General features: G+C 38.3%; 1 protein-coding gene and 1 non-coding gene across 2 annotated transcripts in view; both read left to right on the top strand.

Moving 5' to 3' along the window:
* SIRT1 (sirtuin 1) overlaps positions 1-26,384 on the top strand; it is a 69,493-nt gene that overhangs the window by 10,227 nt on the left and 32,882 nt on the right. Inside the window, exons 4-7 of the mRNA XM_053692274.1 lie at positions 4,161-4,313; positions 4,693-4,840; positions 10,301-10,380; positions 11,340-11,526. Coding sequence (XP_053548249.1) covers positions 4,161-4,313; positions 4,693-4,840; positions 10,301-10,380; positions 11,340-11,526 — 568 coding nt within the window. The remainder of the gene's footprint in view (positions 1-4,160; positions 4,314-4,692; positions 4,841-10,300; positions 10,381-11,339; positions 11,527-26,384) is intronic.
* On the top strand, positions 22,239-22,323 carry TRNAR-UCU (transfer RNA arginine (anticodon UCU)). The gene is given in 2 exon segments: positions 22,239-22,275; positions 22,288-22,323. It is a non-coding gene; the product is annotated as a tRNA-Arg (tRNA).

The following is a 26,384-nucleotide window of genomic DNA, read 5'->3' as shown; positions in this document are numbered from 1 at the left end:
ACTCCAATGGAAGTGCAAGAAAAATGTAAGGTTAGCACGTGTTTTTTACCATATTTGTCTTGTACATATTTCATTTTTATCACTTTTAGGCTTGTGCTGCATGTACCACATGGGAACATACCGGGAGATTGACTTGTCTTTTGTGGTTTATGAATATAGTGTCTTTTGACCAATATGTCTCTGAGGTTTTTTGGCCTTTTATAGCCTATTGAAACCTGGTTGCATATTTGACTAGCCAGGAGAGGGTCATTTTGTAAAATGTGCCAATTGTTATTGATTATCTGAATAACTTGTTTCATTTGAGGATTAAAAGTAGTAATAAGTCTACTTACTTTCTTTGACGGGGTTGTAACAATTTTTGTTCCATTTTTAATGCCTGTGAGTGTGCCCGTTTTACAGACCGGTTAATATAACCTCTTTCTTTTAGTCTGTTGGACAGTTTAACTGCCTTCGTTCCGTCTGTATTCTGTGGTATTAGAACAATTGCGTCTCAATCTTATGAACTCTCCCTTGGGAATGGCTTTAAGGGTGCTAGGAGCATGAGCATTGGTATGATGTAGAAAGGTGTTAGTAGCGGTTGCTTTTCTATACATCTTGGTGCTAATTTGTCCAGTCTTGTTTTATTAATTTCCAAATCTAGGAAACTGGCTTTGTGATAAGTGTTAATACGTTATTCTCGGATTGAGACTGTTGGTATTGAGGATGTTCGTAAATTCCTTTAGAGTATCCAAAGGGCCTTCCCAGACAAACAGCACATCATCTATAAAGAAAATCCATAAAGGGACATGCTGTATATAGATATCATTTTCTGCCTTAAAAACACTTACTCTCCCACCATCCAAGGAATAAATAAGTAAAGTAGTTATGATTTAAAACAAAATGCAATAATTCTATTGTTAAAGAATTATAAATTGTATTATTATTCTGATTAGATTATAGGAAATAGCCCGCCCAATTCGTGTTGGATGCTTGTATATAAGGACTCAACATCAGCTGTTACTAAAATAGACTCACTACATAAAGGGACATAATACTCATATGCTATATCACTTGAAACTGATGCAGTATAACTGTAAAAAGCTGACAGGAAAATATCACCTGAGCATCTCTATGTAAAAAAGGAAGATATTTTAACTCAACTTCCTTCGCTCAGCAGAATTTGTTCTGTGTAACAAGTTATACTCAGCTGCTGCCCAGCTGCAGGTAAAAAAAGAAAATATGAAGAATTGAACAGCATAGTAAACTTCCTTAAACTGAATAGTGAAATAAGATTAGAGTTCACGAAGCTCACTCCCTTAGCAGTCCTAGGACAGACCTACTGATTTGGTGCTTAGAAGTCCTTTACAATGGGATGTGGCTACTGAGGAACTTTTGAGGTAAAATATCTTTCTTTTTTACATAGAGATGTTCAGGTGATATTTTCTATTCAGCTTTTTACAGCTATGCTGCATCACTTTCAAGTGTTTCAACATTTGGGTATCATGGCCCTTTAAAGTTAAATTCTCCAATTTTTGTAAGAATTCCATTGTGTCCTTCACATAGGAAGGTAATGTATAAAGATACTCTCTCAATCTTTGATCTATGTACTGACTGCCTTTCTCAGTTAAAGGAACACTAAACCCAATTTTTTTTTCTTTTATGCTTCAGATAGAGCGCAAAATTTTAAACAACTTTCTAATTTACTCCTATTAATTTTTATTCGTGTTTTTGCTATCTTTATTTTAAAAGCAGGAAGGTAAATCTTAGCAGCCAATTCATTTTAGGTTCAGCACCTTGGATAGTGCTTGCTTATTGGAGGATTACATTTACCCACCAATAAGCAAGCATAACCCAGGTTCTCAACCAAAAATGGGCCGGCTCCTATGCATCACATTCCTGCTTTTTAAATAAAGATAGCAAGAGAACGAAGAAAAATTGATAATAGGAGTGAATTAGAAAGTGCTTAAAATTGCATGCTCTATCTGAATCAAGAAAGAAAAAATTTGGGTTCAGTGTCCCTTTAACATAGAGCATGCAATTTTAAACACTTTACATCTATCTAATTGATTCACTCTCTTGGTATCCTTTCTTGAAAAGCATACATAGGTAGGCTCAGGAGCACCAAAGTACTAATGGGAGCTAGCTGATAATTGCTGGTTCTTCTTGCTGATTGGTGGATAAATTCACCCACCAATAAACAAGTGCTTTCCATGGTTCTGTACCAAAAAATAGCTTAAATGCCTTCTTTTTCAAAGAAAGATAGCAAGAGAACGAAGAAAAATTGATAATAGGTGTACATTAGAAAGTTGCTTAAAATTGCATGCTCTATCTGAATCATGAAAGAAAAAAATTGGGGTTAGTGTCCCTTTAAGCTGTTAATTGTAACATAATTTTGGCTTGAGTTTGGAAGACTTGGTGGCAATCTCTTAGTATTACTAGGAGTGGTGACACCATTAATGTTGTTAATGTGTTGAGTAAAAGCTGATATATGCTGAGCGATAGATCAAAAGCACTTAGACACAGTACCCGTTGGTGTCATAAGAATATATCAGTCTCCACCCTCTAGTACTATTATTTAATTAAATAGTTTCAACTATTTACCTCATATATTTACACTGGTGGTGTGTTTTTTAAATGTGAGCAACAAGCAGCTCTTAAAACCCTTTTAAATTCAAATTTAATTAAGTTACATTTTAATATAACTTTTTATTCAAGTATTTACATAAAAGCAAACCTTTTTTTGAGCATACCCATTCATTTGTGGTCTCTGCTCTTACTCTATTGAATTATTGCTTAAAGTACTACTACTTATGATAACCCATAAATGTATCTGACAAGGTGAATAAGTTGAAATCCTTTACATATAATAGTTTCCTTCTCTTTATATGATTGCTTGTGTTAAATTTGGTCACCTTTTAATGGGAGGAATTTAAGATCAACTCAAGCTTTTTTGTAAGTATATTAGATTTGCATAGGTTGAACTCGATGGACTAGGTCTTTGTTTTTTTTGTTTTTTTTTTCCCCCAACCTCATCTACTATGTTCCCTTTACAAAGCATAACTGCACTATGTACTTGCAGGTCTCCAGTTCCTCTAGGGCAGGGGTCTTCAAACTTTTTTCCCCAAAACACCAGTGCCATGATACCACATACCTTTGCAACACTATTTTTATGCTTGCTCTGAACATTTCTAAAGTATTATACAGCAAGATAGCTGAATATTTTGGTAAAGTGACTAAAATGTGTGCATACTTTTATTTCTGATTATAGTTAAACTTGAAAATGTTGTAAAAGGTAATAACACACACACACACACTCGTATAACATGCACACTCGTATAACATACACACTCTCCTATGACATATGCACACACCACATACACACTCTCCTATGACATATGCACACGCCACATACACACTCTCCTATGACATATGCACACGCCACATACACACTCTCCTATGACATATGCACACGCCACATACACACTCTCCTATGACATATGCACACGCCACATACACACTCTCCTATGACATATGCACACACGCCACATACACACTCTCCTATGACATATGCACACGCCACATACACACTCTCCTATGACATATGCACACACGCCACATACACACTCTCCTATGACATATGCACACGCCACATACACACTCTCCTATGACATATGCACACGCCACATACACACTCTCCTATGACATATGCACACACCACATACACACTCTCCTATGACATATGCACACACCACATACACACTCTCCTATGACATATGCACACACCACATACACACTCTCCTATGACATATGCACACACCACATACACACTCTCCTATGACATATGCACCCACCACATACACACTCTCCTATGACATATGCACACACCACATACACACTCTCCTATGACACATGCACACACCACATACACAAGTTGCAACCCAGTGCACATGGTGTTGCAACCTAGTAATGGGTCCCGACCCGTGGTTTGAAGAATCTTGCACTAGAGGAACATGACCATTTACATATGGAAATTACAAGAATAGCAAAAAAAAAATCTTATTAGTCTTTTACACTATGCTTAATATTTTACAGCAGGTATCTTTAATGTCTGTTTTAAATACTTTTCAAATTAATTGTATTAAATAGTTTACACTTCCATGTTCTTTCAACACAAATTTTAGGTTTCTGTTTCCTGTGGCATACCGGACTTTAGATCTAGAGATGGAATTTATGCTCGCCTTGCAGTGGATTTTCCTGACCTTCCAAATCCTCAAGCCATGTTCGATATTGAATACTTCAGAAAAGATCCAAGGCCTTTTTTTAAATTTGCAAAGGTACATCTTAGATTTTGAACATAAGCTATATATTTAGGGCTGCACAAGTCCCAAACTAGACCAGGGGGTTTCTAACCTATCTCACACAAAAAAGTTGCACTCCAAAGCTTCTTAAAAACTTGAAATTTATTCAAGCATATTTAAAAATGACACAGGAGGAAATTACTTAATATTAATTGTTTAAAAAGATAGATAATCCTTGTATTACCCATCCCCCCATTTTGCATTTCCAACACAGTTATATTAATATACTTTTTACCTCTGCGATTACCTTGTGTTTAAATGCTGCTCTTTTATATGAATGCTAGAAAACAAGTGTACAGTTTCACTTTAATACAGCATATAATATACTTTTAATAAAACAAAATTCTCTCTTTAGGAAATATATCCAGGTCAATTCCAGCCATCTCTATGTCATAAGTTTATTGCTATGTTGGATAAAGAAGGGAAACTGCTTAGAAATTACACGCAGAATATAGATACGCTGGAACAGGTAGCAGGAATCCAACGAATAATACAATGCCATGGTATGTATTGCATTTATGTTATTCAAATATTACTGTATTAAATAAGACTTGTCTTGTTTTACAAAATATTATGCAGAAATGTTTGCCTAGAAAATCTGATTGAATTCTGTTCCCTGTACATTTAAAAACCAAGGGTTTCATGTTTTTTTTTCTAAACGCCCGTTGCATCCAAAAAACTTACCCATGGATGATCTGCTGATGTGTATATTTCTGTATTCTGTCTTATCAAAATGTAATAATGTGCCTTTGTCTTTTCAGTAATGTTATAATTTGCCACAAAGCCTTGGTCTTTAAAATATATCTACTTCATGATTGTTACTGGTTCTGAGGATTTTTGACTCTGATTGCATTTGCTTAACTTCTATACTTAAAAGGATAGTAAACCCATTTTTTTTCCTTTCATGATTTGGATAGAGCATGCGATTTTAAGCAACTTTCTAATTTCCTCCTATTATCAATTTTTCTTTGTTCTCTTGCTATCTTCATTTGAAAAGGCAGGAATTAAAGCTTTGGAGCTGGCCAATTTTTTGTTCAGTACCCTGGATAGGGCTTGCTGATTGGTGCCTGCACTTAGCCATCCAATCAGCAAGTGCAACCCAGGTTCTCAACCTAAAATGGGCCGGCTCCACAGCTTTTATTCCTGCTTTTTCAAATGAAGCTCGCAAGAAAATGAAGAAAAATTGATAATAGAAGTAAATTGGAAATCTTCTTAAAATTGCATGCTCTATCGAATCATGAAACAAAAAATATCGGTTTAGTATCCCTTTAATAGCTGATTTACATCTTTTGGTCATAGAATTGCACTTTGTAGTACAACTCAAATCATGCTGTTCTCAAAACAAAGCATAGTGTATCAGAGAGCACTTTTCATTTTTGTTGGCTACTACTTCAGATATTTTTTCCCCAAGGTTCTCTGATGTGATCCTTACCTAAAGCACATAAAAAAAAAAAAGCTGTCAGCTCATCACATATCCCAGTGATCTTGGTGCATCCGACACCTGAATGTGAGATGTACTTTTTCAAATGCTCTCTAGTCATCGAGTTCATATATGGGATAATGCACTATAAAGTTCAAAATATGGGTGCAAGCAAGCCCAGGAACCCTGCATAAGTTCCCAAATAACAGTCAGAAAAACAAGCATGGGCTGCAGCACTCTACAAATTACTCCAAAAAACACAAGACAGCAATGTTTCAGGTGTTACCCCTTTTTCATGCTATACAGACCATTGCACATAATCACATATTTATAGGGAAACACCTGTCCCACATTTCATATAAAGGTACCATACCTAAAAAGTTTAAAAACATATAATACATGATGTAGAGACCCCTACTGGTCAAACTATTCACAGTATGTAACACTAATAATATGTACTATGAATAGCTTCACCAGTTGGGATCTCTAAGTAATGTATAAGATGTTTTTTGCAATGGTCTCTATAGCATGATTAAGGGGTAACACCCCTGGATCTATTAAGTAGGACGGTGGTCGAAAATTTTGTTTCAATATCCGATAATGTTTTTAGGGTTCATTCAGACTAATTCACCTGCCAGCATTGAGATTTTGTGAATAGTCATCCTTTTTTTTTTTTTTTTTTTTTTTTCCCCCCAGCATCGCTTTGTAATCTCACAATAAAGATGGTGTTTATTTTGGCCATCACCACAGTAAGGTTATTTGGTAGTCCATAAAGATAAGGTAGTTCACTGAAAGGTCCCTGTATTTCTTCCAAAATTAGTTGCTGACTTGCGTGGCTCACAATTCTATCCTGATAAAACCCCAGAAAAAGGCTAACCTCGGATGTGGCTTGATAGCTTTATATCTGTTTTTACTATTAATTATTCCTTGGGCCATCTAAAAGGTTGACCGAAAATATATGCATTATCTAAGTTTGGCAAGTGGTAAAGACATCAATTCCTCAGGTGGTAAATCGCCATAGAACAGGCAAACAATGGTATTGAGCTGGTTGTTCGTTCCTGTGAGTGTGATTCTCTCTGTGTGAATTTAGTCTCCCTATGGGAATAAGGGGCAACCAGATGTGCTTAGAGGAATATGGCTACCTCATTGACGAGGCCCAATGAAGGCCGAAACTATTGTATGAGGTTGCTGTGTTCCTTGTTCAGAGAGAAATTGCCTGGTATTTTGGAGATGGACTTACTGTAACAGGCGGGATCAGTCTGATTCCACAGAAAAGTTCTATGTGAAAAGCATTACTGGGCTAAAAGGAAGCTGCATCCAGGTGGTAAATTGCCATAGAACAGGCTAAAAATGTTAATGAGCTGGTTGTTCGTTCCTGTGAGTGGGCTTCTCGTTGTGTACCAATTCCTCTGTGGCTTAAGACTCATTCTGCATGGGAGCACAGTCCTCTTAAAGTGTATGTAACGTCAGCCTTCTGTCTAAACATCTGTGTAACAGTTGTGTATACAAAAGTGGACTTTCATTCATCAATTGCTAAGGTTTTAAATCGTTATCTTTATTTTCTATAGTTTATCTTGATTCTCGTTATCATCCTCCACCCGACATTCGCGCTCCGTTCCTGTTGTTTATAATGGACGTCTTCCTAGCCAATAACGGCTCTAACCACAGGGGGACCCACCCCCTTAGGATGACGTAATAAGTCCTCCTTGCGCATGCGTTCGATTGTGGTTCAAAGCTCATCTATCGTAAGCTTGTGCACATTTCGCGCACGCGCAATAGAACAGTATACGGAGTCCTGTCATTTCCTAACTATTGTACCGCTCGGTAAGTTGATATGAAAGGGCTCCGTATATAAGTACTTTGTATTATCGATCTAACCAATAATGGTCATATTGTGAATCGTCATAATGGTCATATTGTAAACGGGAGCGCGGTCCCACCCGCTGTTTACGTAATATGGAGGAGAATAAGGAAACAGTGAGTGGGAGGAGTGGGTAAAGTAAACGAACGAGATTTACTATATAAAATTAGAATTTATTACTTTTATTAAAAAAATTATTGTGGCGGTATGCTTAATAGGATGATTGTCTACATAACTATATCATCCAAACCGGAAAAATTGACATTTACTTTAAGCAGACATTTTTTTTATGTTGTCTATGTAAAACTGCAATTTGGAATTCTCCAAAAACATTTCTGAAACGCTACAAATTGTGTGTTTGCACTTTTCTGGTATTCCAGTTTAGAAGAGTTATTTTTTCTGTATTGACTTCTTAATTAACTTTTTCTATTTTTCAGCATAATTTTTACTTATTTTTGTATTCTCCTTTCTGACCACTCTTAGCTTATACTTCTTGGTAAATCGTTATCAGAGAATGCTATTAGGGTGAACCAAGATAAATGGAAATTAAACCGCATTCCATATCTTGGCTCTTGATTCTAGGCATCAGAGCTTTGTTCCCAATGATCCTTTTTACCTGCTGGAGTATATTAAATTGTTTACTAACAGCTTGTTTACCTTTTATATCTATATTTGAAATTGCTGATTTTACCATTCATATCCCTACCTATACTGAAAGTATCTTTACTCAAAGGGCGACATGAAACCTAAAATGTTTCTTTCATGATTCATATAGAGAACAGCAATGCGCTACTGGGAGCTAGCTGAAAGCATTGGATGAGCCAATAGCATGAGGCATATATGTGCAAATTACCAATCAGCAGCTCCTGAGCCTACCTTGGTATCTTTTTCAAAAAAGGATACCAAGAACACAAAACAAATTACATAATAGAAGTAAATTGGGTGTTTAAAATCGCATGCTCTATCAGAAACATGAAAGAAAAAAAGTTGGGTTTTATGTCCCTTTTAAGTATAGGCTATAGAAAAGTTGTGTAAACGTAGCCAGCAGAAGCAGTTACACTCCCAGTGGGAGGTAGGAGAGATGAGCAATAAAATAAGGAAGCTCAGTCCATTTAATAAGTTGTTGTCTCAAAGAACAAAACCAGCTATTTTATATACAAAAATAAACCTTAAGAAGCAATTTCTTATAATTTATTCTCCGCAGCTGGTTTAACAAGTCATTGGAAACACATTGAGGGTAAAATATTTTTACAGTACATTGTCCCTTTAAGGTCCTTTTTTTTAACACTTATTCAGAGGTAGCATGACTGGTGATAAATGTAGGGAATGTAATTAAAAGTAGATATATTTTTCTCGTATTTAATTGCAAATAAATCTTCACATAGTCTTCCTAACTCAGGACTATTACTGCAATATACAGTTAAATACATTTTTTTTCTTCCCCATTATTGAGAGATGATTTCCAATTTTTTTCTGCAACTGGACATCTGTTTCTAAATGAACAATATATTTTATTTCTAAATTATTCTAATTGTTTTATGCTGCAAGAATTCCTATAAATATTTATAAATGCATCGAACATGGTATAAAAAAACATTTCCACTAAATGGTTAACCTTGAAATATAATTTCTTACCTGCAGATTATTTCACAGAAACGCATTCACTAATTTGCACCAGTATTTCCTTTTTAAATTTGCAGTCAGTTTCTATTTTTTGCTTTGTATAGAACAAGTGACCTGTGAATGATAGTTACTAGTTATTTATTAGGAAATAAGCTCGCTAACCTCTATGATGCAATTGTTGCCTTATTCTGATGTGATGATAATCACTGATTTAAAGTGAATGTAAATTTTGATGCTAAAGTGCCCGGGTTTTTAAAAATTTGATTAAAAACAGGGGCACTTTAATTAAACAAAATTTACATTTTACTCATGTTGTGAAAATATGCTTGCTTTTTAAACTTGACATCCGCTCCAGCTTCACCCGGTCGTCGCAAGCCATTTCTGACGTCATAAATGATGGATCAGTTATTCTCCAATCACGGCTTCCCCCTGGGGGAATTAGTGTCTGATTCAACGCTGTGATTGGAGGAAGCCGGATTCCTCATTTTAGACCCAGGAAGAGGCTTTGCAACGGGCAGAGGAAGCTGGAGCGGCTGTCAAGATTAAAAGGTAAGTTTTATTTTTCACAACACGAGTGAAGTGTAAATTTTGATGAATTAAAGTGCCCCTGTTTTTAATCGAAATTTTTAAAAACTGGGCACTTTAGCATCAAAATTTACATTCACTTTAACACTGCAATTGTTCATAGTTGCATGTTTTTATTACTCGTTTACTATTGCTAATACATTTTACTGACAGCCCTTATCCTAATTATACTTAGGAGTTATATACAAGAGAGCTTTGAAACATTGTATTGTGTGTGCTGCTTTATGATCACCAAAGGTTCCAAGCCATATGTTTATTGAAACATGTTGGTGTACTCTTACCATTTTACATTCTATGACATTGTGTACATGTTCTCATTTGCCAATACAAAATCATGTACCTTATTGTAACTCTCTTTATACCCCGACAAAGTAATTATTAAGAAAAATGTATCATTCATTATTTTCGGTTTTAGGGCACAAATAAATATTACATATAATTTGTTTTATTGAAATAATGTGTCTGTTTTAACAGGGTCATTTGCTACAGCTTCTTGCCTTATATGTAAATACAAAGTTGACTGTGAAGTTGTCAGAGAGGACATTTTTAACCAGGTACTGTTATTACTCTTTTTTTCAATACTCTCTTTAAATGTAATGTTATGTATGTATTAGGTGTTAAAAATGAGTAAGGTGTGTGTGTGTATATGTGTATATAATATTAATTAATTATATATATATATATATACACACACACACACACACACACACACACACACACACACACACACGTGTGTTCTCTATATATCGGCAAACCTGGGTCCCTAATACAGCCATACAATGCAAGCTCTCAATAAAACAAACTGGGAACAAGTCAATTGAGCGCATACTTATGTAATCACCCTAGGCATAGTGGTACATGGGCTTTTCCCATTTAAATTTTCAAAGTTAATCCAATGTCCTCCCCATATCATGTGACAGCCATTAGCCAATCACAAAATGCATATATGTAGGAGCTAAAGCCTCAAAGTGCACATATAAAGAGAATGTGTATGTTTTTATAATGGAAATATATTGGAAAGTTTTTTTTTTTTTTTTTTTTTTTAAATTGCATGCTTTGTCATGAAACTTTTTTTACTTTATTTTCCCTTATATTGAAATATTATGAATGGCATAAGTATAGTGTACACACACCCAAGCTTTAGTCATGAATGATATAAAGATAGTATAGAAAGCTGGCAGATAGAAGAATAGAATGTTCTAGTTTATGGTAGCTCAGGAGGAAAACTGGAATGCGCAAAGATGCACAAAATCACTATTATTGCTATACTTAATACATTAGGATAAAAGCAACATCTGTGTTTGCTTGATGTTATATTGATAGTTGGTAGATTTATCTTTATTTTGTAAAATCTTATGGTGTCACAAAGCAGAAAATAAAATTTAGAACAGGTTCTTTAAAGTGATAGTAAATTTGCTGTACATAAAAATAATCACTGCAATAATCATTCATTTTGAATACAACTTTCATTTATGAAGTAATACTAATCTGTTTTACTTATCGTTAAATGTAGATTGTTCCCAGATGCCCAAGATGTTCACACAATGAGCCTCTTGCAATCATGAAACCTGATATTGTATTCTTTGGTGAGAATTTACCGGAACAGTTCCACAGAGCTATGAAATATGACAAAAATGAGGCAGATCTTCTTATTGTTATTGGATCATCATTAAAAGTTAGACCGGTAGCTCTTATACCAAGTAAGTAAACTTTGTTTTGAATATATAAAATTGTTTAGCAGGTGCATCCTTAAAAAATATTATTTTTCTAAACCAAATCCATTAATCATTGGTTACCAAAATAATTCAAAAATATAAATAATTAATTAAAGAAATACATTTACAGAATTTTTTTTCTGTACTAAAGAAGAATGCTTGTGATTAAAGGTTATGGGCTAGATTACAAGTGGAGCGCTTATTTATCGCACCCGTAAACGGGCAAATTCGCCTTTTACAAACGCACGATAAATAACCATCCATTACAAGAGGCTGATTATTGCTACCGCGACCTCACGATAGCAATTCATGCTCAAAAAATTAACATGAGGTCAGAACTCTGGTAAATTTTTGTAATGTCCCCCAATTGCCCCCCGAATCAACTGTGAGGTCCCTTTGTTAAAATAAAAATATGTAGCATTTTTTTTTTAAAACTGCACTAAGCAGTTTTAGTGCCTTTACAATGCAGTCTAGGGCTGGGCGATATGGGTGAAAAAAAAAACGTGATTGCGAGTTAATCGCAATTTTATTAAAAATTACTATAACGCCTTAATTTTTCAATAAAGTATATTTAACACTACAGAATCTTACTGTACATGTTTCTCAATGTCCAATACACTTTTGGAGCATAAAAATACAAACCACAACATAGTTAAAATAAAATTATCTGCCTGTGCTGTAGTTACATAGTAACATCATGTTGAATATATTATTATTTACAATTCACTGCACAATACATCCTACAAGCAACCCTTAATGAACATATATAAATAAAATATATTGTAAAATGTAATTAAACTCAATGTTATGCGTCGCAGAAGGAAAAAAAAAAAAAAGTCAGTAAGGCACTTTATTGCTCACAACTTTGATCTGTCCCACCACCGCCACATAACAAGAGAATGAAGAAAATTTGATAATAGGAGTAAATTAGAAAGTTGCTTAAAATTGCATGCTCTATCTGAATCCCGAAAGAAAACATTTGGGTTCAGTGTCCCTTTAAGAGTCACATTTCTATTGGGGGACTTAAAAGGATTTTAATGTAATACTTTCAGTATGATATTAATTATCAGCTATATTAAGTATTTGAGTTTAATAGAATCCTATCATTCCATATTCTGATACCACATTGCATTTAATTAGAATTCTGTAGTAATGAATTCATTATATATATATATATAGAGAGAGAGAGAGAGATTTGACTTTTATTGCTTACTATTTAATATATATATATATTATTTCATCATTCTATGATATTTATAGGATAGCTTATTTTGTGGGCATCTGTTTCAAAATCTCATTGGTACCTCAGATGTCTGTTTCAGAATAAACTATTTATTTTTCTTTGTTTTTCAGTTTGCCAAACGTTTTAAATTCACCAACACAATTATTTGTTTCACTTCATATTTTTTTTTTTTTAAATATTTTTATTAAGGTATCCAACACATATAACATATGTCCAAAGAAAACAGACAATAAGGTACAGGTAAACAAATACCAAACAGATTGACATTTAGTGCAAAATAGATACTGTGCTACTTATTGCAGCCTTCACATGTATACTGACCTTATTTTACATTAAAGTACATTTCTATACCTAATTTTTAGCAAAAATATACAACATCAGAGAACATGGCTAACTGCTCATCATCATAACATAATTGTAACAAAAGTTTTATGATTTAGCCCTATAAACATAATATAGTGATAAACTTAAGTAACCTATACCTTGAAGTTTATATCTCCTGTTCGTCACCTCCAACATGTAAGCATGAGTCTCTGTTGTATAAATAATAATATATATATATATATATATATATATATATATATATATATATATATATATATATATATATATATATATATATATTGTAACATAGACCTATCAAAGTCTAGGCACTCGCAAAAGTTTATCTCAAAGAGATATCTACTCCTCTATCAATTTAAGTCTACCCCTGGAACAGTTCATTCCATTGTTGCCATGTTTCATAGTGTATATGTAATCTATCCTGTATCCTAAAAACATACTCTTCCATTTTTTGGGTGAATGTCATTTGAGAGATGTCCTCCTGAACTGTAGGTGGTGAGGGCCGTTTCCACGCTCTCGCTATGAGTAGCTTCACTGACGTAAAGAGATAAATAAGAAACCGTTTCTTAGGCAGTGCCATTTTCAGGAGTGACAAATGTAGTAAACCTATTATAGGCGTTTATGGGACATTATAGTTCATATCTCTTAGGATTTTAAAGCACTTCCTCCAGAGAGGCCTAACCATGGGACAATCCCACCATATATGGGTCCACGACCCCAGTTGACCGCAATTTCTCCAGCAAAGCGGGGAGGAATTTGGGTATATCTTATGTAATCTTGTGTGTACTAAATGCCACCTAACCGCTACTTTATAGTGGAGTTCTCTAAGCCCCACATTATGTAATACCTTCCTGGAAAATGCTAATTCTCTATTCCAGATGTGGGTGTCCATCCCAAAGCCCAGGTCTATCTCCCATGCTCTCTGAGGATTTGATATATATGATCTATATGGACCTCAGATAGAATGTAGTAGTGAAATGTCATAATTCCCCCCGACCTTTTACTTAACTGTAGTAAACTCTCCCATTTGGTTAACTTCCTCGGGCTCTCACCCATAAAACCCCAGGCTCTCAGGCTAAACAATCTAATTATTTAAAAATTATATTTCTGAGGCAGGTTACATTTTTCGATGAAGTCTCTCATATTCATCCATCTATCATTCTCGTATAGGTCCCTGATGCAGCTACTATCCCAGTCATTCCAAAGGGAACAATGTGTTTCCAGCATGCATCTCGTTATGCTCCTAAGAGGGTATATTGGTGAGGGATGGGGAGCTACCCCTTCTAGATTTGACTTTATCCCAAAAATTCAAATTATCAAGCAGTATGGGGTGATCAATACCCATCTGCCGTCTATAGTGAGTTGGAATCCATATCAAGTCCTATAGTTCTAGAGGGTGAGGTAAGAGAGCTCCCTCTACATCTTGCCACCTAAAGGAGCTTGTTGATTGCCCCCATGCTAGGATATGGGACAGGCGCGTCGCATCATGATAGTGGATCAGATTCGACAGCGCCAGCCCACCTTTATCTATGGGTTCTTGCAATAAGGCCCTAGAAGTTTGCGGTCTTTTCCCTTTCCTAATGTACTTGGCCACTAAGCTTTGTAGTTTATTCAATAACGACCTAGGTACTTGCATTGGGATACACCTAAATAAATAGGTGATCTTGGGGAGGAAAGTCATTTTTATAGCTGCTATTCTACCTGTCCAGGATATTTCGGCGAACTCCCATGAATTCAGCAGTCGCTTAAATTCAGGTATCCTGTCCGCATAATTTCTAGCAATGACAACTGGTATGTCCGGCCCCAGATAGACCCCCAGATGCTTGATGTAGTCTGCTGACCGTTTGAATTTATATCTACTCTGGAAGAATACGAAGTCCTCTGTTCCAACGTTGATGTGCAACACTTCTGTTTTTAATTAATTTAGCTTGTAATAACTTAGGTTACCGAAGAGCCTTAAAATAGACATAACCGCCGGCAGTGAAGTATGGGGGGGGGGTTAAAAGTAACGTAATATCATCTGCAAATAGCGCTATTTTATGCCGAGAGTCCCCTATTGCAACCCTCAGAGGCTCCACCGCCAATGCAAACAAGAGGTGACAGAGGGCACTCCTGACAAGTGCCATTTGAAATATCTAACTTGTGGGACACGAAATCTATTCCCCTTACTCTTGCTGAAGGGGATGAATATAATGCCTGTATTGCAGTTCTAAGCTCTTTAGGGATCGCAGACACCTTCAATACCTCCCAAAAGTAATCCCACCTCACCCTGTCGAAAGCCTTCTCGGCGTCTAGCGACAGGGCATGGAGAGGGATCCCTCTTTTCTTGGCTTCTGTAAATATGTGCATGATCCTTCTTGTATTATTCGGGCCCTCCCTACCAGGGATAAAGCCCACCTGGTCTCCGTGAATCAGGGAGGGGATCACTTTAGCTAATCTGTTGGCCCGTATTTTAGAATAGATCTTAGTATCTATGTTGATATAGGGAAATTGGTCTGTAGCCCCCGCAATTTTGGGGGTCCTTATCTGGTTTTAGTAGTGTGATGATCGATGCCTCTAGAAACTCAGCCTGAAACCTGCCTAATGTTAATGTTTCATTAAAGAATCTCATAAGAACAGGGGTCAATTGCTCGCTAAAGTTTTTTAAAATCTAGAAAATCCATCCGGGCCCGGGGCCTTTCCCAGTTTCAAGTCCTTCACCACCAAAATGACCTCCTCCAAAGACACCGGTCTCTTCAGCTGTTCTATTTTTTCTAATGTTAAAACTGGAAGATTAAGAGATTCTAGGTATGGCTTTATCTGTGTCCTATTTAGCTGATGTTCTTCAGCCATAGGATTTAGATTATAGAGGGAACTGTAATATATATGAAAATATATATGATCCCTCCTTTAACGCTAAAATTCTACGTTGCGCCGTCCTATTTCGGAGCTTGCTGGCCGACTGGGTGGACACCTTATTGTTACTATGATAATATATCTGCTTGAATCTCTCCAATGTTCTTTGCACCCTCAAAAGCTCTAAATCTCTAATCTGGGATCTGGTTGCTTGAATCTGATCATTTACCTGATGTGAGAATTGTCCCCAAGTTGTCTTTGTAAATGTCGCAAGCGACATGTTAATTCTGCCAGAGACCCACCCCTTTTTTTCCTGGCGACGGCTTCCTGTTTAATAAAGTATCCCATTATGAAAGCTTTAAAGGTTGCCCATAATGTCTGTGTGGAGGTCTCCCTATTGTCATTTATATTAAGAAAGTCCTTAATTACTCGGTCAATCTCTGTTTTCTGCACAGGGGTGCTTAAAAGCCAGTCAGCTAGTTTCCATGAAAAACCACTAGTTTTCGGGCAAGTGCCAACTACTATCAGAACTGCTTGGTGATCAGACCAGTAAGATGGAATAATGTTGGAATATGTGGTCTTATCTATAAGCCTAGAAGAGGTGAAAAAAGTGTTAAGCCTAGAGAATGACTTATGAGGGTTCGAATAAAAAGTAAACTCTCTCTCAACTGAGTTCAAAGCTCTCCACGCGTCTTAAAGCTGATATTGGGCCATCAGGTTCTGAAAAGCCTGTGAAAGCGACTCCGCTGCCCTGTCTGATCTTCCTCGTATAGGCAGTTGTCTGTCTATGGCTGGGTCCCAAACTAAGTTAAAATCCCCCCCCCCCCCATTATCAACTCACCCTGCCTAATAGGAGACACCCTCCTCAGGAGTTTTCTCAACAACCTAATTTGGCCTGAATTAGAGGCGTAGACATTCACGAATGTTAAAAGTACATTATTAATCTTGCATACTATGATATATCTTGCTTGCTTATCTCTCTCAGCATTAATTGTTTCATACGCGAGGGAGTCTTTAAACAATATGGCCATTCCCCTTGACTTAGTATTAAGTGACACAGTTATTTTTTCTTAATTTATTAAAGGGACAGTCTAGGCCAAAATAAACTTTCATGATTCAGATAGGGCATTTAATTTTAAACAATTTTCCAATTTACTTTTATCACCAATTTTGCTTTGTTCTCTTGGTATTCTTAGTTGAAAGCTTAACCTAGGAGGTTCATATGCTAATTTCTTAGACCTTGAAGCCCACCTTTTTCAGATTGCATTTTAACAGTTTTTCACCACTAGAGGGTGTTAGTTCACATATTTCATATAGATAACACTGTGCTCGTGTACGTGAAGTAATCTGGGAGCAGGCACTGATTGGCTAGACTGCAAGTCTGTCAAAAGAACTGAAAAAAGGGGCAGTTTGCAGAGGCTTAGATAGAAGATAATCAGAGGTGAAAAGTATATTATTATAACTGTGTTGGTTATGCAAAACTGGGAAATGGGTAATAAAGGGATTATCTATCTTTTAAAACAATAACATTTCTGGGGTAGACTGTCCCTTTAAGAGGCTTCGTTTAGTGGGAATGTTAAGTCCCTGAGTGTTATGGGTTGCTAACCTAGTATCCCATATTTCACTTCTGAGTGAACGAGATAGGGGTTAGGTGTGGGATCTGAGAGCACAACGGGAAAAGGAACACTAATATAAGGGGGGTATGACAGGGGAAGAAAAAAAAAAGAGGGGGGGGGGGGGGACACCGCACTTGTTATCCTGTGAGGAGACTAAGGCCTAATATGCAGAGTATCATAGCAATGTATTACTATAATATGAATCAAGAAATAGTTTAAAATAGCAGACCAGAGCCGCTCTTTAAATAGCCCAGACTAATTACTGGGAGTATTGCTTCCCCCTCAACACTGTGTAGAGGTACTATTGTTAACTAGCCGGTTAGGTGTAAAAAATAGATTTTCGCCACTTTGATGCAATACAATTAGAAACCAGCTTAACATATTATCTATTGTGTATCGAGGGGGAAATAAGGGGGGGGGGGCGTGATATCAAAGGTCAGGCTTAAATTATACTATAAAGCAGAAAATAAGAAACTGTATATCACCTCTCGGATTATAATATATGCTTGGGGTGTTTAGCCGAATTGAAAAGGATTTGAGAGGGGAAAGTAAATAATAAATATATAAAATAATTAATGAACCCACAAATGAGGAAGAGAAAACTCGATATAAGGAGGGGGTTGGTTGTGGGGGGAAACTCCCTCAGCTGAATGCAAATGCATATATACATAAAGTCGAATACAGTGTAGAAAATATAAACCAACTACAACTTATTGTGTTCAACTCTAAAGGTTTGTAAAGAACCCAGCCTGCAGCATCTGTCCTCTGCGCTAGCGCACTGACAGTTAAGGCCCTACTCAACTCTGTTGATTAATCCGACTTATCTGCATAAGTTATCAAAAGCCTAAAATAAGGTGTTTCAAAGATCATCCCTGTAAAAACCACTCTCTGTGCATAGCGTCCTACTCATAGCTAACCCATACTGACAGTAATTTCTCGTCTAAGCCCAATGTGTTACCACCTACCCATCCTATATGAGGTGGTTCCCGATTTCTGCTGCGATCCCTGTTATACTCCTCGTCTTATGAAACTTTTAAGAATATGATGTCTGTAAGGGCTAGAACCATTGTCTGAGTATCTTATACATAACATTTATATGAATATAACAGTGGGGGGACAACATATTCACCATTTTTTGTGTTACACTTGTAGTACATACATAACATTTCACTTAAAATAGTCTATCATATAAGTCCATCACCTAATAGACACATCTGGGATCATAAGTCTCTATTGCAACTGGCTTTGTGTGTCAATAGGAGTAGCTTTACCACCTAACTTCTTGCCAGTGGGAGTCCGCATTAACCTTGATAACCAACATAACATTAACTGTAGTTTGCTTTACTGTACTACCTTATCCGCAGAGCTGGGTAAGTACTTCTCTCGGCATAGATTATGTATGTCCCGGTGTCTGTTCTTTTCATTTAACAGCTGTAGAGCTTCTTTGTGGTAAAGGATTCCAAGCTGGGGCTGAAGCACGTAAGCGGTTTACTGGGTCTCCATTTGAAGCTTGTGCAGGATTATGTATGTCCAGGTTTATCTTTTTTAGCAAGTTAGTACCCTGCTCTAGATCAGAGATGATATACGACTTGTTGTCCTATTGGAATTACAGTTTGACTGGAAATACCCATCGATGCTTGATTCCAGCTTTCTGTAAGGACTGTGTCACCGGCATAAAGGATCTTCTCTTAGATAACGTATGCACTGAAAGATCTTGGAATATCTGGATGTTGGCATATTGGTCCGAGTTTTTATGTTAAAGGCTGCTCTGATGAGCCTTTCTTTAAAAGTAAAATAGTGGAATCTAATAATCACATCTCTTGGTTGATCCTGGGATGTATTCTTGGGTCGAAGAGCTCTGTGGGCTCTATCCATTATGGCTTCTGTGTCTTGATACGTCCCCAGGATAGCTTTGCATTAGCCCATCAGGAAACTAGGAAGCTCTGCTGCCGAGATCTCCTCCGGGATTCCTCTGACCCTCACATTGTTACGGCGGGATCTGTCCTCCAAGTCAACCAACTTCATTTCAAGATCTGAGATCCGTTCAGCCAAATTTTGCGAGTAAGAGAGTAAGTTAGCTTGGTCAACTCACAGGTCTTCTTGTCTCCGCTCTATGGATTCTGTTCTCTCGCTTAAAGCACTGATATCTCTTTTTAACTCTAAGACAGAGGTCTTAATTTCGCTCTTTAGTGAAGCGTAATGGTTATCCATTTTGGATGACAGGGCCCTGATGGACTCCATAACTAAATTGTCGTTATCTCTTTGTCATGGTACTTCCGATGGGCCACCAGCTTGGTGGTCCTGAAAACTGCGTATTGAATCTCTTGACTCCTCTTCCAAATCTTCTGTCTATAGCAGCTTTGCTATGAAAATGGTCTGCAACAGTTCTCTTTAGGCCATCCAGCTGCCTCTGCTTCTTCTTGTTAGTGCGCCATTATGGCTCAGCCCCCTATTCACCTATGTAGTCAAATTAGCTATATATCTTCCTCCAAACTGTTTCTTGGAGCTCCCCCCTTCAACCCCCTGGGTCACATTTAGGCGGAAAAGCACATCCTCTTGTCCAAATTATATTTTAGTCCAGGGAGTAAGTATATAGGTAATTAGGTAATTTTATATTTCAGTATATTGCTGGTGTTCTAGCACTTAGGTTCACTTAGAACAGACCTCACCTCCCCCCGGGGAGCACGTCACCTCTGGACCAGACCGGTTAAGGGTTGTGGGGATATGACCCACTGCCACTTAGGACAGTGGGAATGGAGGGGGTCAGTGAGATCTAGTTCCTTTTATGTTCTAGGAATGTCTTTCCCAATCTGCAACTATGAACTGATGATTCCCTAAGGACTAGCTGCCCACCTTAAATCACTTTGAAGTTATTAGGCCCTTCTGTCCTTAGTTTTCTTTAATGAAGTCAGATTGGTGGGGTCTTTAGTAGCTTCACTGTCTTGACCGTTATCTTATACTGCTAGTTGGGGCTGTACCTTTTTGTTATTAAAGCCCAAATGAGATCTTTACGTGTACAATGTCTTCAAGTTGTACTATTAGGTCTATAAACAGCAATTATAGCCTTCCTCACCAACTATGCCTAATGGCACTATATAGATCCCAGTGTCTTCCCAGTCATTAAAAGATCATAACCAGTTCACTTACTATGTTCCATGTTGCGGCCTAATGGTAGTTCCCCCACGTGGCAAATCTTCAGCATTTATACTTTGCACTTTAAGAGCGTTATTTACTGCCTCCTTTACTCGTATGGGATCTGACACTCTGCACAAGTCTATGTGTAGTAAGGTGGTATCGCCAAGTATCGCTCTGGTTGTTGATCAATGCAGGCTGATTTGTCGCATCGGGAACATGCAGATAGCACCCGTGAACAGTCCGGTGCAGTAACTGGCCGGTATAAAGGGTTCACCGGGATGCACAACTGTCCCAGCTTCATTGCTAAAGTTTAGTGCCAGGTACGTTGTCTCTGCCATACAGTGGTTATCTGTGACCTCTGAATCTTTTCAGAACTATCTATCATCAGTATGGGGCCGTAGTGTTTACCCGGTAGGGCCAAATATGGCGTCATGCCAATTATCAGGTAGTGGGGCGCTTTGGCTTAAGAACAACACACTGTACCTTCTCTAGCTCACCGAAGCGGATCCCCGACCCTCCGGTGTGTTTGAGCCAACTGGGTTGAGTTGGATTTTAGTATTTTTTGGGTACAATGGTAGGGCCCGGCCTGGCGTGTTGTGCTTGTTGGCCAACGGAGTCTCGTTCTTTCTCTTCCTCTTTCAAAGTTGTAAAACAAAGATGTAATGTAAGTATTTTAAACTCCATATATTGCGATATAAGATTGATTTGGGTACCTTTTTATAGACTTATTTTAACTGGGTCTGTGTTTAGAGCTCCAGACACAGACGTCCTAGCTGCACAATTGCTATCTCCGCCCCCCATTTCACTTCATATTTAATATATGGTGCAACATGGGTGAGACATGACATATCCCTCAGAACCCATATAAATATATTAATACATTGCCGAGGTACAAATGAAATATCTGATAATTTCTAATATGAGTTATTTAAAATCCCAATTTCTTTCCTAAGACATGGAGAGTCCGCAACGTCATTCCAATTACTAGTGGGATATTCACTCCTGGCCAGCAGGAGGAGGCAAAGAGCACCCCAGCAAAGCTGTTAAGTGTCCCTTCCCTTACCCATAACCCCCAGCCATTCTCTTTGCCTCTGTCAATGGAGGATGTGAAGTTAATGTCTAAAGATTTTATTCCTTTTATGGGTACTTTTCCCTACAAGCAAGGATTGGGGTTTAGCTGTTTTCACGTCAATCTCTTGAGTAAGAGTAGTGGTGGTTTTTAAGCTGTTAGAAAGTGGTGAGGTTGTCCTTGCTTTGGTTTCTGACATATTTGCTAACCTAGTTATAGAAAGCCAGAGTTAGTTACTCTGTTCTTTCTTTTTCTACAGGTCTCTGTAAGGAGTATGTGTCCTTTCACGCCTTGTGAGCTGTCTTCCTGCCGGACAGCTAGATTTGCAGATAAGTGCTTTTGTCTTCTAGAGCACTTGAGATTATTTAAATCTGCACTAATTTTGGGACATGATTCATCCTTTATATAGGATTTACTTGGGCAGTGTGCAGGCACCTATTGTATGTGGAGAGGACAAGGCTCTGTGGCACAATGGATAGCGCATTGGACTTCTAGAAGATGAAGACATTCAAAGGTTGTGGGTTTGAGTCCCACCAGAGTCGCTTTTTTCTTTTGATAGATGCTTATGTCTAGAGGCCCAAATTGTTTTGCCTTTGCAATTTTGTGCTTCATGTTTAGCTAGAACGCTAGAGTGTAAAGATAAATTATTGCCCTCTGAGTCTATTATCTCCCAGGAAAATGCTGTTCAGGTTATGCCGCAGCTTTCTCCTCAAACGTCCCAAGCCTTAATGGCATCGCATACAGTGCACTGTGGTTCCTCTCAGCCTCCTGGAGGCGTATATTTGCCTGTAGCTTTTGCTGCACAGATATCTTCTGCTGTGTCTGCAGCTTTGTCTGCTTTTCCCATGATGGGGAAGCGTAAGAGGAAATCTAAGTATTTCTCCTACATTGGTGTATCCGGTCCACTGCTTCATCCTTACTTGTGGGATATTCTCAATCCCTACAGGAAGTGGCAAAGAGAGCACACAGCAGAGCTGTCCATATAGCTCCCCTCAGGCTCCGCCCCCCTAGTCATTCTCTTTGCCGCTCTAACTAGTAGCATCTCCACGGGGGTGGTAAAGAGTATGTGGTGGTTAGTTGTAGTTTTTTATTCGTCTATCAAGAGTTTATTTTAAAATAGTGCCGGCTTGTACTATTTACTCTGCAGCAGAAAGTGATGAAGATTTCTGCCGAGAGGAATATGATTTTAGCACCAGTAACTAAAATCCATTGCTGTTCCCACGCAGGACTGTTGAAACCAGAGAACTTAAGTTGGGGGGAACAGTTTGCAGGCTTAACTGCTTCAGGTATGATCAGTCATTTTTCTAACAAGACCTAGTAATGCTAGAAGACTGTCAGCAATCCCCTCTGGGATAGGTAAGCTATTTTTCTTAGACTCTGTATAAAATTATGGCTTATATTAAGGGCTCTATGCTGGTTGACACTATTGTGGGCTAAATCGATTGCTTTTTAGCATGTTTTCACTATAAATAAGGTGTGTTTTTTTGCGCCGGGCACTTATTTGGACACCTATTCTAGTCAGAAAGGCCCCTCCACTCTGGAATGAAGAGGGAGGCCGCCTCATTTTCAGGCCTCAATTGCACAGTTGTTTTGCTTGGGCAGTTCATGCAGCTTCACGTGGGGAGTCCAGAGGCATCAGGAAAAGACTCCAGAGAGGCTTATTTCCTACTAAAATAATCCCTAAGGAAGGTAAAGGCCACTGTGGCATAGTACTGTAGTGTTTTTAACAGGTTAATTGCTGTTATTAGCACCGGTTTGGGCATTAAGGGGTTAATTGGTCTGAAAATTTGTGTGCAATCATTTCAAAGCATTAAGACACTGGTGAAAATTTCATTAAAATCGGATGTTTATTTGATGGTTTTTTGATGTTTTAGTAATAAAGTGTGCACTTTTATTATTTAAAGACACAGTAACGTTTTTGTCAAAAATAATTTTTATTGCATTGAAGATCTGTTTAAGTCTGTCAAACATGTCTGAACATACAGAACATAGGTTATCTGAAGGGTCAAAGGCCAAGGTGGTTCCCCCATTAAATTTATGTGTGAAGTGTGCCATAGCGTCCAAACAGTTTAAGGACCGTACAATCACACTTAAAGATATAGCCCAAGATGATTCTTTAGCTGAAGGTAGTGAGGATAGCTCACTATCCTCTCCTTCTGTGTCAACACCAGCTATGCCCGCGCAAGCGATGCCCAGTACATCTAGCACGCCAATTGCTATTACTATGCAACAGTTAGCAGCAGTAATGGATAATTCTCTTGCAGCATTTTTATCCAAACTGCCAGCTTTTCCTAGGAAGCGTGATTGCTCAGTTTTAAATACAGAAAATGAGCAAGCAGACGCAGAGGATAATTTATCTGTAGTGCCCTCACATCAATCTGACTTGGCGGTGAGGGAGGGCCTGTCTGAGGGAGAAATTTCTGACACAGGAAAAGTTTCTCAGCAGGCAGAGCCTGATACCATAGCATTTAAATTTAAGCTTGAACACCTCCGCGCTCTACTTAAGGAGGTCCTAGCTACTCTTGATGATTGTGACCCTTTGGTGGTCCCAGAAAAATTGTGTAAAATGGATAAATTCTTAGAGGTCCCAGTACACACTGATGCGTTTCCGATACCTAAGAGGGTGGCGGATATAGTGAATAAGGAGTGGGAGAAGCCAGGTGTACCTTTTGTGCCCCCTCCTATATTTAAGAAAATGTTCCCCATTGTTGACCCCAGAAGGGACGCATGGCAGACGGTCCCTAAGGTAGAGGGGGCAGTTTCAACGCTAGCTAAGCGCACAACTATACCAATAGAAGACAGTTGCTCTTTCAAAGATCCTATGGATAAAAAAATTAGAAGGTTTACTTAAGAAAATTTTTGTTCAACAAGGTTTTCTTCTTCAACCAATTTCTTGCATTATTCCTGTAACCACTGCAGCTGCTTTTTGGTTTGAGGAATTAGAAAACTCGCTCCAGAAGGAGACTTCTTATGATGAAGTCATGGATAGAATTCACGCCCTGAAGTTGGCTAATTCTTTCATTACAGATGCCGCTTTTCAGTTAGCTAAATTAGCGGCGAAAAATTCTGGTTTCTCAATAGTGGCGCGTAGGGCGTTTTGGCTAAAATCGTGGTCGGCGGATGTCGTCCAAAACAAAATTGCTTAATATTCCTTTCAAGGGTAAGACCCTATTCGGGCCAGAGTTGAAAGAAATTATTTCAGATATCACTGGGGGAAAGGGCCATGCCCTTCCACAGGATAGACCTTTCAAAGCTAAAAATACGTCTAATTTTCGTTCCTTTCGCAATTTCAGGAACAGACCGGCTTCTACCTCTACAGCCACTAGCAAGAGGGTAACGCACCCCAGCCCAAACCAGCATGGAAACCATTGCAAGGCTGGAACAAGGGTAAACAGGCCAAAAAGCCTGATGCTGCTACCAAGACAGCATGAAGGGGTAGCCCCCGATCCGGGACCGGATCTAGTAGGGGGCAGACTTTCTCTCTTTGCTCAGGCCTGGGCAAGAGATGTTCTGGACCCCTGGGCACTAGAAATTGTCTCTCAGGGGTATCTTCTAGAATTCAAGGGCCTTCCTCCAAGGGGAAGGTTCCACATGTCTCGCTTATCTTTAGACCAGATAAAGAGACAGGCATTCTTACATTGCGTAGAAGACCTTTTAAAAATGGGAGTGATAAACCCAGTTCCAACAACAGAACAAGGACTGGGATTTTACTCAAACCTGTTTGTAGTTTCCAAAAAGGAAGGAACTTTCAGGCCAATTCTGGATTTAAAGATCCTAAACAAATTCCTCAGAGTTCCATCATTCAAAATGGAAACCATTCGGACAATTTTACCAATGATCCAGGAGGGTCAATATATGACTACCGTGGACTTAAAGGATGCGTACCTGCATATTCCTATCCACAAAGATCACCATCAGTTTCTGAGGTTCGCCTTTCTGGACAAGCATTACCAGTTTGTGGCTCTTCCCTTCGGATTGGCCACTGCTCCCAGAATTTTCACAAAGGTGCTAGGGTCCCTTCTAGTGGTGCTAAGGCCAAGGGGCATTGCAGTAGCACCTTACCTAGACGACATTTTATTACAGGCGTCGTCCTTTCACAAAGCAAGGGCTCATACGGACATTGTTCTAGCCTTTCTAAGGTCTCACGGGTGGAAGGTGAACATAGAAAAAAGTTCTCTGTCCCCGTTCACAAGGGTTTCCTTCCTGGGAACAATAATAGACTCGGTAGAAATGAAAATCTTTCTGACAGAGGTCAGGAAATTAAAACTTTTGAACACTTGTCGAGTTCTTCAATCCATTCCTCAATCCTCCATAGCTCAGTGCATGGAAGTAATAGGACTAATGGTTGCGGCAATGGACGTGGTTCCTTTTGCTCGAATTCATTTAAGACCATTGCAACTGTGCATGCTCAAACAATGGAATGGGGATTTTGCAGATTTGTCTCCCCAGATTCAGATGGACCAGCAAACCAGAGACTCACTCCTCTGGTGGTTGTCTCAGGATCACCTGTCTCAGGGAATGAGTTTCCGAAGACCGGAGTGGATCATTGTCACGACCGACGCCAGCCTCTTAGGCTGGGGCGCGGTCTGGAAGTCCCTGAAGG

The sequence above is a fragment of the Bombina bombina genome, chromosome 9 (genome assembly GCF_027579735.1).
Source record: "Bombina bombina isolate aBomBom1 chromosome 9, aBomBom1.pri, whole genome shotgun sequence".
NCBI lineage: Eukaryota > Metazoa > Chordata > Amphibia > Anura > Bombinatoridae > Bombina > Bombina bombina.
Note: the sequence above shows the minus strand (reverse complement) of the source record. Positions and strands in the feature narration are given on the sequence as shown.